The sequence below is a fragment of the Musa acuminata genome, chromosome BXJ3-10 (assembly GCF_036884655.1).
Source record: "Musa acuminata AAA Group cultivar baxijiao chromosome BXJ3-10, Cavendish_Baxijiao_AAA, whole genome shotgun sequence".
Lineage (NCBI taxonomy): Eukaryota > Viridiplantae > Streptophyta > Magnoliopsida > Zingiberales > Musaceae > Musa > Musa acuminata.
Genome location: NC_088358.1, coordinates 32,817,542 through 32,828,210, shown reverse-complemented (window position 1 = coordinate 32,828,210; position 10,669 = coordinate 32,817,542). Strand labels below are relative to the sequence as shown.

The 10,669-nt window shown below is 44.7% G+C and overlaps 3 protein-coding genes and 1 pseudogene across 5 annotated transcripts; 2 read left to right on the top strand and 2 right to left on the bottom strand.

Annotated features, from left to right (window-relative positions):
• The first annotated feature begins 872 nt into the window (after nucleotides 1-872).
• Nucleotides 873-1,751, top strand: LOC103969999 (heavy metal-associated isoprenylated plant protein 23-like). The gene is made up of 2 exons (XM_009383627.3): nucleotides 873-1,212; nucleotides 1,292-1,751. Exons 1-2 carry the CDS (start codon nucleotides 1,071-1,073, stop codon nucleotides 1,588-1,590), a joined length of 441 nt encoding a protein of 146 aa, XP_009381902.2. The 5' UTR covers nucleotides 873-1,070; the 3' UTR covers nucleotides 1,591-1,751.
• Nucleotides 1,752-3,175: 1,424 nt separating this feature from the next.
• LOC135651247 (chlorophyll a-b binding protein CP24 10A, chloroplastic-like) lies at nucleotides 3,176-3,755 on the top strand (annotated as a pseudogene).
• Nucleotides 3,666-5,250, bottom strand: LOC135651246 (putative ETHYLENE INSENSITIVE 3-like 4 protein). The gene has a single exon (XM_065171196.1). The coding sequence runs from the start codon at nucleotides 5,233-5,235 to the stop codon at nucleotides 4,066-4,068; it is 1,170 nt and encodes a 389-aa protein (XP_065027268.1). The 5' UTR covers nucleotides 5,236-5,250; the 3' UTR covers nucleotides 3,666-4,065.
• An 825-nt stretch (nucleotides 5,251-6,075) lies between these two features.
• Nucleotides 6,076-10,058, bottom strand: LOC135651245 (elongation factor 1-alpha-like). 3 transcript variants are annotated; one of them, XM_065171193.1, is made up of 3 exons: nucleotides 9,902-10,058; nucleotides 7,353-7,824; nucleotides 6,076-7,262 (listed from the first exon to the last, which is right to left on the bottom strand). In XM_065171193.1, exons 2-3 carry the CDS (start codon nucleotides 7,812-7,814, stop codon nucleotides 6,381-6,383), a joined length of 1,344 nt encoding a protein of 447 aa, XP_065027265.1. In that variant the 5' UTR covers nucleotides 7,815-7,824; nucleotides 9,902-10,058; the 3' UTR covers nucleotides 6,076-6,380. The 3 variants fall into 3 exon arrangements, with proteins under 3 accessions (XP_065027265.1, XP_065027267.1, XP_065027266.1); XM_065171195.1 differs by having other exon boundaries at nucleotides 7,353-7,816; nucleotides 9,902-10,039; XM_065171194.1 differs by having other exon boundaries at nucleotides 7,353-7,828; nucleotides 9,902-10,036.
• Between the last annotated feature and the right edge of the window lie 611 nt (nucleotides 10,059-10,669).

Below are 10,669 nucleotides of genomic sequence, written 5' to 3'. Positions count from 1 at the left end.
AGAGTTGGAAGGCAATGATGAGGGCTGGGAGGTAGCATCATTGATGGCTCGCTGTAGTTATTGGGAGGTGATTATGCGGTTGCGACGATATGGGATGCTAACAACCACATGATTGGGATGGGCGTTAGCGATCCTGGCCAGGGGCGATGAGTGGTGGTGCGCTAGCTAGCGGGGAAGAAGAAGGTTATGGGAGCATCGAGAGTCCTTGCTAAAAACCCTAGCCTCTATGCAGCTATGTTTGTAGTGAGAGCAGAGGAGGCGAAGATGACTCACAGGGGAAGTGCAACGGCTATAGCGAAGGGAGGGAAGAAGAAGGGCTCGACTAGGAAGCCGCGACATTTGTTCGACTATTTAGCAGTGGACGCTGAGCGAAGATGGGCTCGAATGGGAAGGCCGTTGATATTTTGGGTCTATTTTGGGGTTTGGAGTCATCTTATATAGTTGGGGTTTGGAGTCGTCTTATATATTTTGGGTCTATTTTGGGGTTTGGAGTCATCCCAAAATAGACCCAAAATCTCAGTACAAGTTGTGGGTTTCGCTCGCTGGTGGTTCATCCATCTACACTACCTTCCTTGATCATTAGATTCTTCCAAATGTTCCTCCCAGTAGGCTGCTTGCAGTTCGGGGACTTGCTCGCCTCTTACCAACAACAACAGCCTGTGTTATTCTGAGGCTTTTTCGCTGTAACAGTGCTGCTCTTTTCTGCACCTTTCTTTTTTCTTTCTCCCACCCCCCCCCCCCCCCCCCCCCCCCCCCCTTCTCCGCTCCCTTTTGGAACTTTGGGAGTTGAGTGCATGTGCTGCGAAGGTCGTCTATATAAGCACGGTCGGAGAGCCTTTATGGAACACTGAATGAGAGAACAAAAGAGCAATGCCAGTGAGCTAAAGCAGCTAAACAAACACCTTTCCTTCATCTTCCAGGAGGCTGCTGCTTCAGTGGCAGCAACGTCGGTCACAGTCTCACTTCCGTCTTTTGTTTCTCTTCCCTCTCGTACTTCGAAACTATCTTGTTACGGGTTATATTGTATCCGTCTCCTCTTTCTACCTCGTTATCAGCCGGAAGCAAGCATCATGGGAGATTACATCTGTGGCTTCCTGTGTGGCGGCCACCAGTACGCAAACAGGAAGCAGTTGCAGACGGTGGAGCTCAAGGTCAGGATGGACTGCGAGGGCTGTGAACTCAAAGTCAGGAATGCCATCTCCTCCGTCACAGGTGAAAGTCCTCTTCTTCTCCCATACCGATGGCTTGACACTCGTCTTCTCCTGATCCACACCTCATGGCCTTGATATAGGAGTTCAGTCGGTGGACATCAACAGAAAGCAGAATAAAGTGACTGTGACTGGCTACGTTGAGCAACAGAAAGTCCTGAAGAAGGTTCGATCCACGGGCAAGAGAGTTGAGATCTGGCCTTATGTTCCCTACAACCTTGTCACTCACCCTCACGGTGCTCAGATCTATGACAAGAAGGCACCCCCTGGGTATGTCAGGAATGTGGAGGTGGTCACTGTGTCCAGCCAACCACTCAGACAAGATGACCTGCTTACCAACTTGTTCAGTGATGACAATCCAAATGCCTGCTCCATCATGTGAAGAAACTCAGATCTATATGTTTCTAAGTAGAATGAGGGTGATGTTCTTTCTTCTCTGTGGCTTTGCATGGGAGTGGGTGTTATCAAGTAGTATGAATGTGGAGTCATATAGTATTATTATATGTAAGCCAAATCTCACTTGTGAAACCAGTTAGCGATGAGATGAGGTTCAAGTGTTTATGGGCATCTATATCTGTAACTGAACTCCTGCTCGCTTGCAAATGATCGCTACAGGGGCCATATGAATCATGAATACTGCTGCCTTCTTCTGAACAAGCGCAAGCATAGAGAGGGATGGAAGTGCGAGCGAGGAGATTTAAGGACATAAAAGGCTCATCTTTTGCTTACCCACTAACACAACTCGAGTGAGATGAAGGCATAATAGCCTTTCTTGTAGCTATAAGTTTCATAACCATTATAAGAGGCATTCGACATATCTTCTCTCAAAAAAGAGTGCTTTTCATGATCAAGAAGACAACGACAAAGTGACCATCAGAAATCATTGTTGCCAGAATGACTGTAGTAACAATGAACGATGACACTTTTTTATCAAGCCAACTTGTAGGTAAATTTGAAAACCGGAGGGAAGAACAGTACTGATTCAACGCTCCAAAGCGACCACATTGTTAAGGTGGAAACTTTATGGGTTGTGCTACAGAAGAAATATACTTCATGGATGATTGAAGTGCAGAAACCATGGAGCTTTGGGCTTTCCTCTTTACATGGAGAATAAATTCCATTCCTGGCACCCAACAGTAGGGCATGTGCTGATCGAGAGGAATCAAACTCTTGGGCCCGAGTAAACAGAATGACAGGCAAAGATGCGAAGCTTAAAAGAGAAGGTGTAAGGATCTTTTAGTGCTACCTCCAAAATGATTGTGATGTGGTCCTCAGATCACACTTGTGTTTCCCGGACTGTTGCAGAACTCAGGCGACTCTACTCTTTGAATGTTGAGAGAGATTGCGTGAGCACCATTCTATTTCATCATCAACCATGAATGAACCACCGCAGAGAAGTTTTACTTACATCGACGAGGATTATGTGTTCTGTTTTCGACTTTGTAGACACGCTGTGTGAGTGTCTGATGCACATGAGAGGTTCATCCCGGTAGAGACCTATCCTGTTAATGAAAGATGACTTGATTGTTCTTCCTACATCTAATGTGGAAGAGTACCAAAGATGACTTTATTCTATCCTATCCAAAACTGATAGCTGCTTGCGTTCTTGCCTGGAAAGAAACAACATGTTACACATTTCAGGGACATTATGGAGCACCAATTTCTCATCAAAGAAAAGGTTTCATTCAGAAAATTCTCTTTTACCGGCGGAGATTTGGTTGTTGACTCTTCATCGTTCTTGTTTTACTATCTTTTCAAGAATACAAGTTTGGTGAGGAAAACAATTCTTGATACATGATATCAATGGATATTAATTGCATGCGCTAAGATCTCCAATGAAACTTACTCCTTAGTGGTGTAACTCATCTCATAAAAGAAATGCAAGCAGATTGACCAAATATTGCATGATTAACATTGCTTAAACGTAAATCATATGGATCGTAAGGCCCTTCCTCCTCTTCACTCACTCGGCATGCAACCTCTCTATTCCCCTCTTCACACCGTCTTGTTTCCCCATGCAGGCTCCCGGGTGACTATGGGTTAGACCCACTAGGCCTGGGGAAGGACCCAGCGTTCCTCGAGTGGTACCGAGAGCGATGGCGGCGGTGGTGGGTATCTTCATCGGGCAGGCGTGGAGCGGCGTGCCTTGGTTCGAGGCGGGTGCCGACCTCGGCGCCATCGCGCCCTTCTCCTTCGGCTCCCTCCTCGGCTTGCAGCTCATCTTCATGGGATGGGTGGAGTCGAAGCGGTGGGTGGACTTCTTCAACCCGGAGTCGCAGTCGGTGGAATGGGCTACCCCTTGGTCTCGCACGGCCGAGAACTTTGCCAACGCCACCGGCGAGCAGGGCTACCCGGGGGGCAAGTTCATCGACCCCCTGTGCTTCGCCGGCACACTCAGGGACGGCGTGTATGTGCCGGACGTCGAGAAGCTCGAGCGGCTCAAGGTGGCGGAGATCAAGCACGCACGGATTTGCTACGCTTGCCATGCTCGTCTTCTACTTCGAGGCTGGCCAAAGCAAGACTCGACTTGGAGCACTGGGCGTGTGATCATCCATACGTATGCACACGCATGCTTTCCTTGATGCATAGTAAAATCTTTAAGCAGTTGACTACCGGATATTTTCATGCAAACTCTTTATACATACATACATATATACATACATATATACATACATACATACATACATAGTGCAAACACTAGAATAGTTCTACAAGATGGCGAGAAGCTATTTTTATAAGCAAAAACAGGAAGAAACGGATTACTACTGGCACGCGAATGCTTCTCATCTTTCATTTCAATCGCCACATTAGTCACGCCACGCGATGCTCGATCTCACTCATCCCACCAGCTCTACCATCACACTAGCCGAGTGAAGTCTCGAGCGCTGTAGTAGAGCATCATGAGCTCGTCGATCGCTCTCCGATCATCTTCGAGCACACAATTCCCCGATAAATCGAGTTCAAACTCCCCACTACCATCCACGTTCTGCAACTCGGCTCTCGAGCATTTCTCCCTCGAGTTGTCGCCGAACTCGCACTTCCTCTTGTCGTCGTTCCTGCGGCCGTCCGGCCCCTTCTCGGCCGCAGAATTGCCGGCCGCTTCATCTTCGGGAATGGGGGAGATCCTGAGGGAGCGGTTGGCGAGCTGCAGGAGAGCTTCTTCCTGGTTCACCATCTTCGACCACACCTCGCTTTCCTTGGCGGTCATCTTGTTCTGCAACCTCTTCGACTGCCAGACCAGCTTCCTCATGTGGCCCAGGTTTGGACTCATGTGCTTGATGACGGCGGTCAGTAGGCTCAGCTTCCAAGCTTTCTTGAGGTCATGCGGCTTCCTGTAGGGCGGAGGCCCCTGAGCGTGGGCCTCGCCTTGCACCCCCCACCATGGCTCCTCCCCGGTCGGCCACCAGGGAGGCGGCAGCCCCCTCTCCAAGGGGAACCTCCGCTGCGGCGGTTCGCAGTGCTGGATGAGCGCGGAGAGGAGCGAGCCGAGCGTGCTGTCCTGTAACATACGCAGGCGATCGATGTAAGAGGTCAGAACCAGTTCGTTCGGTTGGGCGAGCGTGGACTGGGCGATGGCCGCCGGGGCATTGCGATCGAACGCGACGGAGTCTTTCCACCAGGACTTGAGGTTCTCCGACGACCCTGTCACCGGGTCCCCCCGCTCCGGCACGATACCGTACACGAACCCACGGGCGCTGCAGTGTTGCATCATCTTGAGCATGCACCGCAGGACCCCGTCCTGGGCTCGGGCCATCGCCCGCCGCCGCGACCGCTCCTTAGCCAGGGGCTCCACCAGAGCACCGGAGAAGCCGCCTTGCTGCTGCCCCCTCCGCTGCTTCAGCTTCGTCAGCAGCAGCTTGTCCTTCCACATCCGCTTCTCGACCTCGGCCACATCGATGATTCCTTCATTCTCGCTGCCATTACCATCGTCGTCCTCCTCCTCCTCGGCGAGAACGACGACAACAGCCGCTTCGATTTGGGTGGTGGCAGCAGTTGGACCATGATTTGGTGGAGCCGAGGGATCCATTGCACCACCATAGAAGGTCACCGTGAAGATGCCTCTGGAGTGCAGTCCGCGATAAGGTAAATCATATAAAGGCGATTCCGACATGAACTGACAAGAGAACTCATCCTTTGGACAGCCCAAAGGTCACCATGGATTTGTTTAAGGAATACGATGCAGAATACGTGCCATTGCTGGACGGATTGGAATCTGAAAGCCAATATTTGTTGATGTTTGCCCGTAGGGTAAACGGATCGGTTGGGGGTGGGTGTGGCCAAACCAGTTATGAAGGAGGCATGCATGCGAGACAGATGTCGAGGGTCTTACTACTATACGATGATCTGCGATGGAACAAGTGGCTCTCGAGGTCCCGTGCTGATTGCACCAACGAAGACATGCATGCGACATATCAGAGAACCCCACGTCCCAATAGAGGACATGGAAGACAGACAACGTCTTCATTCCTGTGCCAATGGGTACGGCATGGGAAGTCCCCCCAGTGCAAATTCTTAACGTGCGATCCAGGGTAAAAAGGGTCGCGGCTGAACCCGTCCATCTCACTCTCCCTTGTAATCTAAACCGTCCATTTAGATTAATTAGTTATTTATTATATTATTATATTTAGAACAGATGGAGAATTAAGATTGAAATGAGAACCGATCCAGTGGCCAAATCCGGTCGGTTGGATTATGAATCTTGATTTATGAAAATCAAAACGGATGATTCCGATTCTAACTCAGATTCAGATTCCGATTCCGATTCCAAGATTTTGACGGTATATCCATAAAACACCAGGATCATACAACAGCCGAGATAAAGAAAAAAACTTCCATAGAGCAATTATCAAGATTCGATGAACAAATATAATAAATCCAAGTACTGATATATAAAGTCAAATACCAGAATCAAACTAGACCCACTATTGTCGAATCCAAACAACTCAAATTCACTTCCAAGTACCAGTTTAAAATATAGAGAGAGACCCCTCAAAAAGGAAAAAAAAACTTGCTAGAACAGGCACCTTAAATGCAACACTGCCACCGCCTATCGAGCACCCAGTTCTGCGACGCACCAGATACCAAACCTATAGACTCGTAAAGCTGACAAGAAGGATGCATATTAAAATTGCTGCTGACACCAAACAAGACCAATGCAGAATTCTCCTCGGTTCATTTCTTCTTTTGAGCAGCTTTGGTAACCTTGGCTCCAGTAGGATCCTTCTTCTCCACACTCTTGATGACACCAACAGCAACTGTCTGTCTCATGTCTCTGACAGCAAACCTACCCAGAGGTGGGTAGGTAGAAAAAGTCTCAACGACCATTGGCTTTGTAGGAACCATCTTCACGAAACCTGCATCTCCATTCTTGAGGAACTTGGGTTCCTTCTCCAGCTCCTTGCCGGATCGCCTGTCAATCTTAGTCACAAGCTCTGCAAACTTGACAGCAATGTGGGAGGTGTGACAATCGAGGACAGGAGCATAACCGTTCCCAATTTGACCTGGATGGTTCATGATGATAACTTGAGAGGTGAAGTTGGCAGCCTCCTTTGCCGGGTCGTCCTTGGAGTTTGAGGCAACAAAACCACGCTTGAGGTCCTTCACAGCAACGTTCTTGACATTGAAACCAACATTGTCACCAGGAAGAGCCTCCTGGAGAGCCTCATGGTGCATTTCCACAGACTTAACTTCAGTAGTAAGGCCTGTAGGACCAAAGGTAACAACCATACCAGGCTTTAAGGTTCCAGTCTCAACACGACCTACAGGCACGGTTCCAATCCCTCCAATCTTGTAGACATCCTGCAGAGGGAGCCGGAGAGGCTTGTCGGACGGACGTTTGGGCTCTTGGATCATGTCAAGAGCATCCAAAAGAGTTGGGCCTTTGTACCAGTCAAGATTGGTGGATCTCTCAATCATATTATCACCTTCGAAACCAGAAATTGGCACGAATGGGATCTTGTCAGGATTGTAACCAACCTTCTTGAGATAAGATGAGACCTCCTTGACGATTTCATCGTACCGTGCCTTTGAGTATTTAGGTGTAGTGGCATCCATCTATTAGAAACAAAACATATGTTTAGTAAAAAAAATTACCTGAAGACCAAAGTCATGCACCTTAAGAAGCAATCATGCAAAAAATCCCACCTTGTTGCAGCAACAAATCATCTGTTTAACACCAAGAGTGAAAGCTAGAAGTGCATGTTCACGAGTCTGTCCATCCTTGGAAATTCCAGCTTCGAAACCACCAGTTGTAGAATCAATAATAAGGACAGCACAATCAGCCTGAGAAGTTCCGGTAATCATGTTCTTGATGAAATCACGATGTCCAGGAGCATCAATGACGGTGCAGTAGTACTTTGTAGTCTCAAACTTCCAAAGGGCAATATCAATAGTGATACCACGCTCACGCTCAGCCTTTAACTTGTCAAGAACCCAGGCATACTTGAATGACCTCTTGTTCATCTCAGCAGCTTCCTTCTCAAACCTCTCAATAACACGCTTATCAATCCCTCCAAGTTTGTAAATCAAATGTCCAGTTGTGGTTGATTTTCCAGAGTCGACATGGCCAATAACCACGATGTTAATGTGAACCTTCTCCTTTCCCATTTCTAATTTCCTATCTCCAATAGACATAAATCAGCAAGCTTATCATAGTAACAAATACGAAAACGTAGGATGTTTCTGACAGCATTACAAAAATAGGAAAAAAAACTGCTATAAAAGAATAAGATTAAAAAAAACTTTATAGGGATCAGAAGTCCAAAATAAAGTCAAGTATGATAGACTGAGATAACCAATAAATCATGTTCTTAACCATGAAAAAAAAAAATTAACTAGACAATTGGAATGCTGCAGCAAAAGGCCAAATAATCAATACGGTGATGACAGGGGAAATTCAAATTTATCAGTGTATGATAAAATGAAAAACCACTTCTATCTTTAGTTCCACTAATGATCTCTAAATATCTACTCTTAACTTTTGCAGTTCCCTTAAATTAGATACAGGTCCAAATGACGCTTGAGATTGTTCAGCTTTCTATATTTTGGAAAGCACTAGAGAAGAGGAAATAGTATATAGCAAACATAAACTAAATAGTATAAATCAGTATGCAGCTCCCAGTCCAATCTCAACAAAAACTCAAGGCTGCTATTAAAATAAATACAAATTCAAATGATACATATCTAGAAGCATAGAAAACCAAAATGTCACTATCTTGTGTACTCCATTATCCCAAAAAAGGCTTGGTGAATAAAGACATCCAATGTATGTTTGTATTAATGTAAAGCATCATAATACCTCCAACTAAAATGACTGATTGATGTAAAGTGGTATACTAGATAGAACAGTTGAAATGCCCAAAATAATGTGGCAGAATAGCCAACAGTAAAATTGTATCTATCAGATCAGCATTAAACAGGAATATCAGAGCTACTCAAGCTATAACTTGCAAAAACAACAAAAAGGTGCTCCAATTTTAAATATCCAAAAGTTCAGTCGTTCTATTGAAGTCTGCGACAGCACATAGCAAGCTACAAGAAAAAAGCACAAGAATCATCAGGCACTCTAAAAGTCATGATCCCTTAACCAAAAACATAAACTAGTGAATAAGATGCTACCATCCAACATCACATCCACTAGCGACCATAAATTTGAATACACCATAACCAGTACAAGTCGATGCTACTTTACCAAGTAAAAGATAATTCACACAACAGAAACAAGAAAACAATTCACATATCATACGGCAGAAAATAATTCATGCACTATAGTAGAAAATAATCCATGCAGGACGTCTAGTAGGAAAATCAACTGCAATGTTTAATTGTGTTTTTTTTTGTAAAGAAAAATGTTTCATTTTACTGAACATGAATCTAAGACCTAATCATATATAACACAACCCAAAAATTTAAGCATGGAGGAAATCCATGTAGCAAAGGTGATATAATCACTCCCACATAAATTGATATGATTTATCAGAAATTGTATTGAATAGAAAGATTAATTACCCTAATCTCAGACATTCAAAATTTAATTGCATACACAAGAGCCATATGTTATGCAGTTTGTTCAAGAGGTAGACAGAATAAAATATTAAATAAACAAGAAAGGACACTTTCTTTTTTGAGTCGTCCATACATGCCAGCACAGTATACAAGGAAAAACCTTTAGTAGACAATCAGAGAGCCCCTCTCAAAATGCGATAGGCTTGTTAATTTAAAATCGCTCAAATCAAAATAATAATGACAACGACAACAACATAGTGACGCAAAATTCGCTGTCAGAAGAGTAAAATCAATGCGAATTACGACCACCACGTTACGTTTTCACCATCTTCAATATGTTTTGACATAATGTGACAGGATCATGTACTCCTAAGACTAAGCACCAATATCTGACAATGTAGCAATCGATCTCTCTTCTGATAACGACACAAAACCCTGCGCAAACACTCAATAACGCGTGGAGCGCCAGGATGCGACATCAAGAACTATAGACATAACACGGTTAATAAACTGCTGACACAAAGAAAACGTACTGAAGTATCATCAACAAAATCAAGCTTTGAATCAATTAGACAACAACCCTCGACAGATTAAAAGAAATCAATCAAACAACAATCATCACGAGAGACTCTTCGACATAGCAAGCACGACAACAAGAGATCAAAGAAGGGGAGCAGAAGAACTTTTACCAAAGAGATCAGAGAAGAGAAGTCCGGCAGAGAGAGAGATCGGCGGCGGCTACAACCACGTCCGTCGCGGTGGGAGGAGGGGAGAGGAGCCCCAGCGATCTATACTTATGGAGGACACGATTACCAAAATGCCCCTAGGGTTCCGCAAAATGTGTTGGGCCAAATATATGATTCATGGTCCCGAAACAGATGGCGGCGGCTGCGGCGATATGGTTGGCTCAGATCCGGACTCTCGTGATCGGATCTCCGTCGTTGGATTTCGGATTTGCTCTGCAGGAGAAACTTGGTCGAATCTGGACGGTTTGATCCGAAACGGAAGGTCGTAGATCGGTTTAGCATTACGTTATAAGATGTTGGACTCGGTCAGGTCGCGTTGCAACATCAAGAAAGATTAGATTAGTGCTAAAAAAGGGAATGATGATTTGAGGATTCATTTGGCACAGCCTGTGTGCTCATGTACCATGAAAGAAAAGATTTTATTTTTTTATTTAAATCAATGTAAATTATTATTTTCCAAAAATATGATCACATCATTTATGATATTTTGTTGAGATATAAAAATACTATATACACTATTTAAAAACACTATAAGTGACATCATATCGAACATCTTTCGTTATTATTACTCATAAACTATTATAATATCATATTTTTATACTTATTGTTAATTTGGCTGAGATTAAAAATTTACTTAGATCATTTATAATATTTGTTTGAGAATTACTTTACGTATTTTTTTGAATTAACTAAATAAAATAAAATAAAAAA

Coding starts and splice junctions, on each gene's coding strand:
- LOC135651246 (XM_065171196.1), bottom strand. CDS start 5,235: ATGGATCCCTCGGCTCCACCAAATCATGGTCCAACTGCTGCCACCACC.
- LOC135651245 (XM_065171193.1), bottom strand. CDS start 7,814: ATGGGAAAGGAGAAGGTTCACATTAACATCGTGGTTATTGGCCATGTC. Junction 7,263..7,352: donor TGATTTGTTGCTGCAACAAG/GTGGGATTTTTT, acceptor TGTTTCTAATAG/ATGGATGCCACTACACCTAA.
- LOC103969999 (XM_009383627.3), top strand. CDS start 1,071: ATGGGAGATTACATCTGTGGCTTCCTGTGTGGCGGCCACCAGTACGCA. Junction 1,213..1,291: donor TGCCATCTCCTCCGTCACAG/GTGAAAGTCCTC, acceptor GCCTTGATATAG/GAGTTCAGTCGGTGGACATC.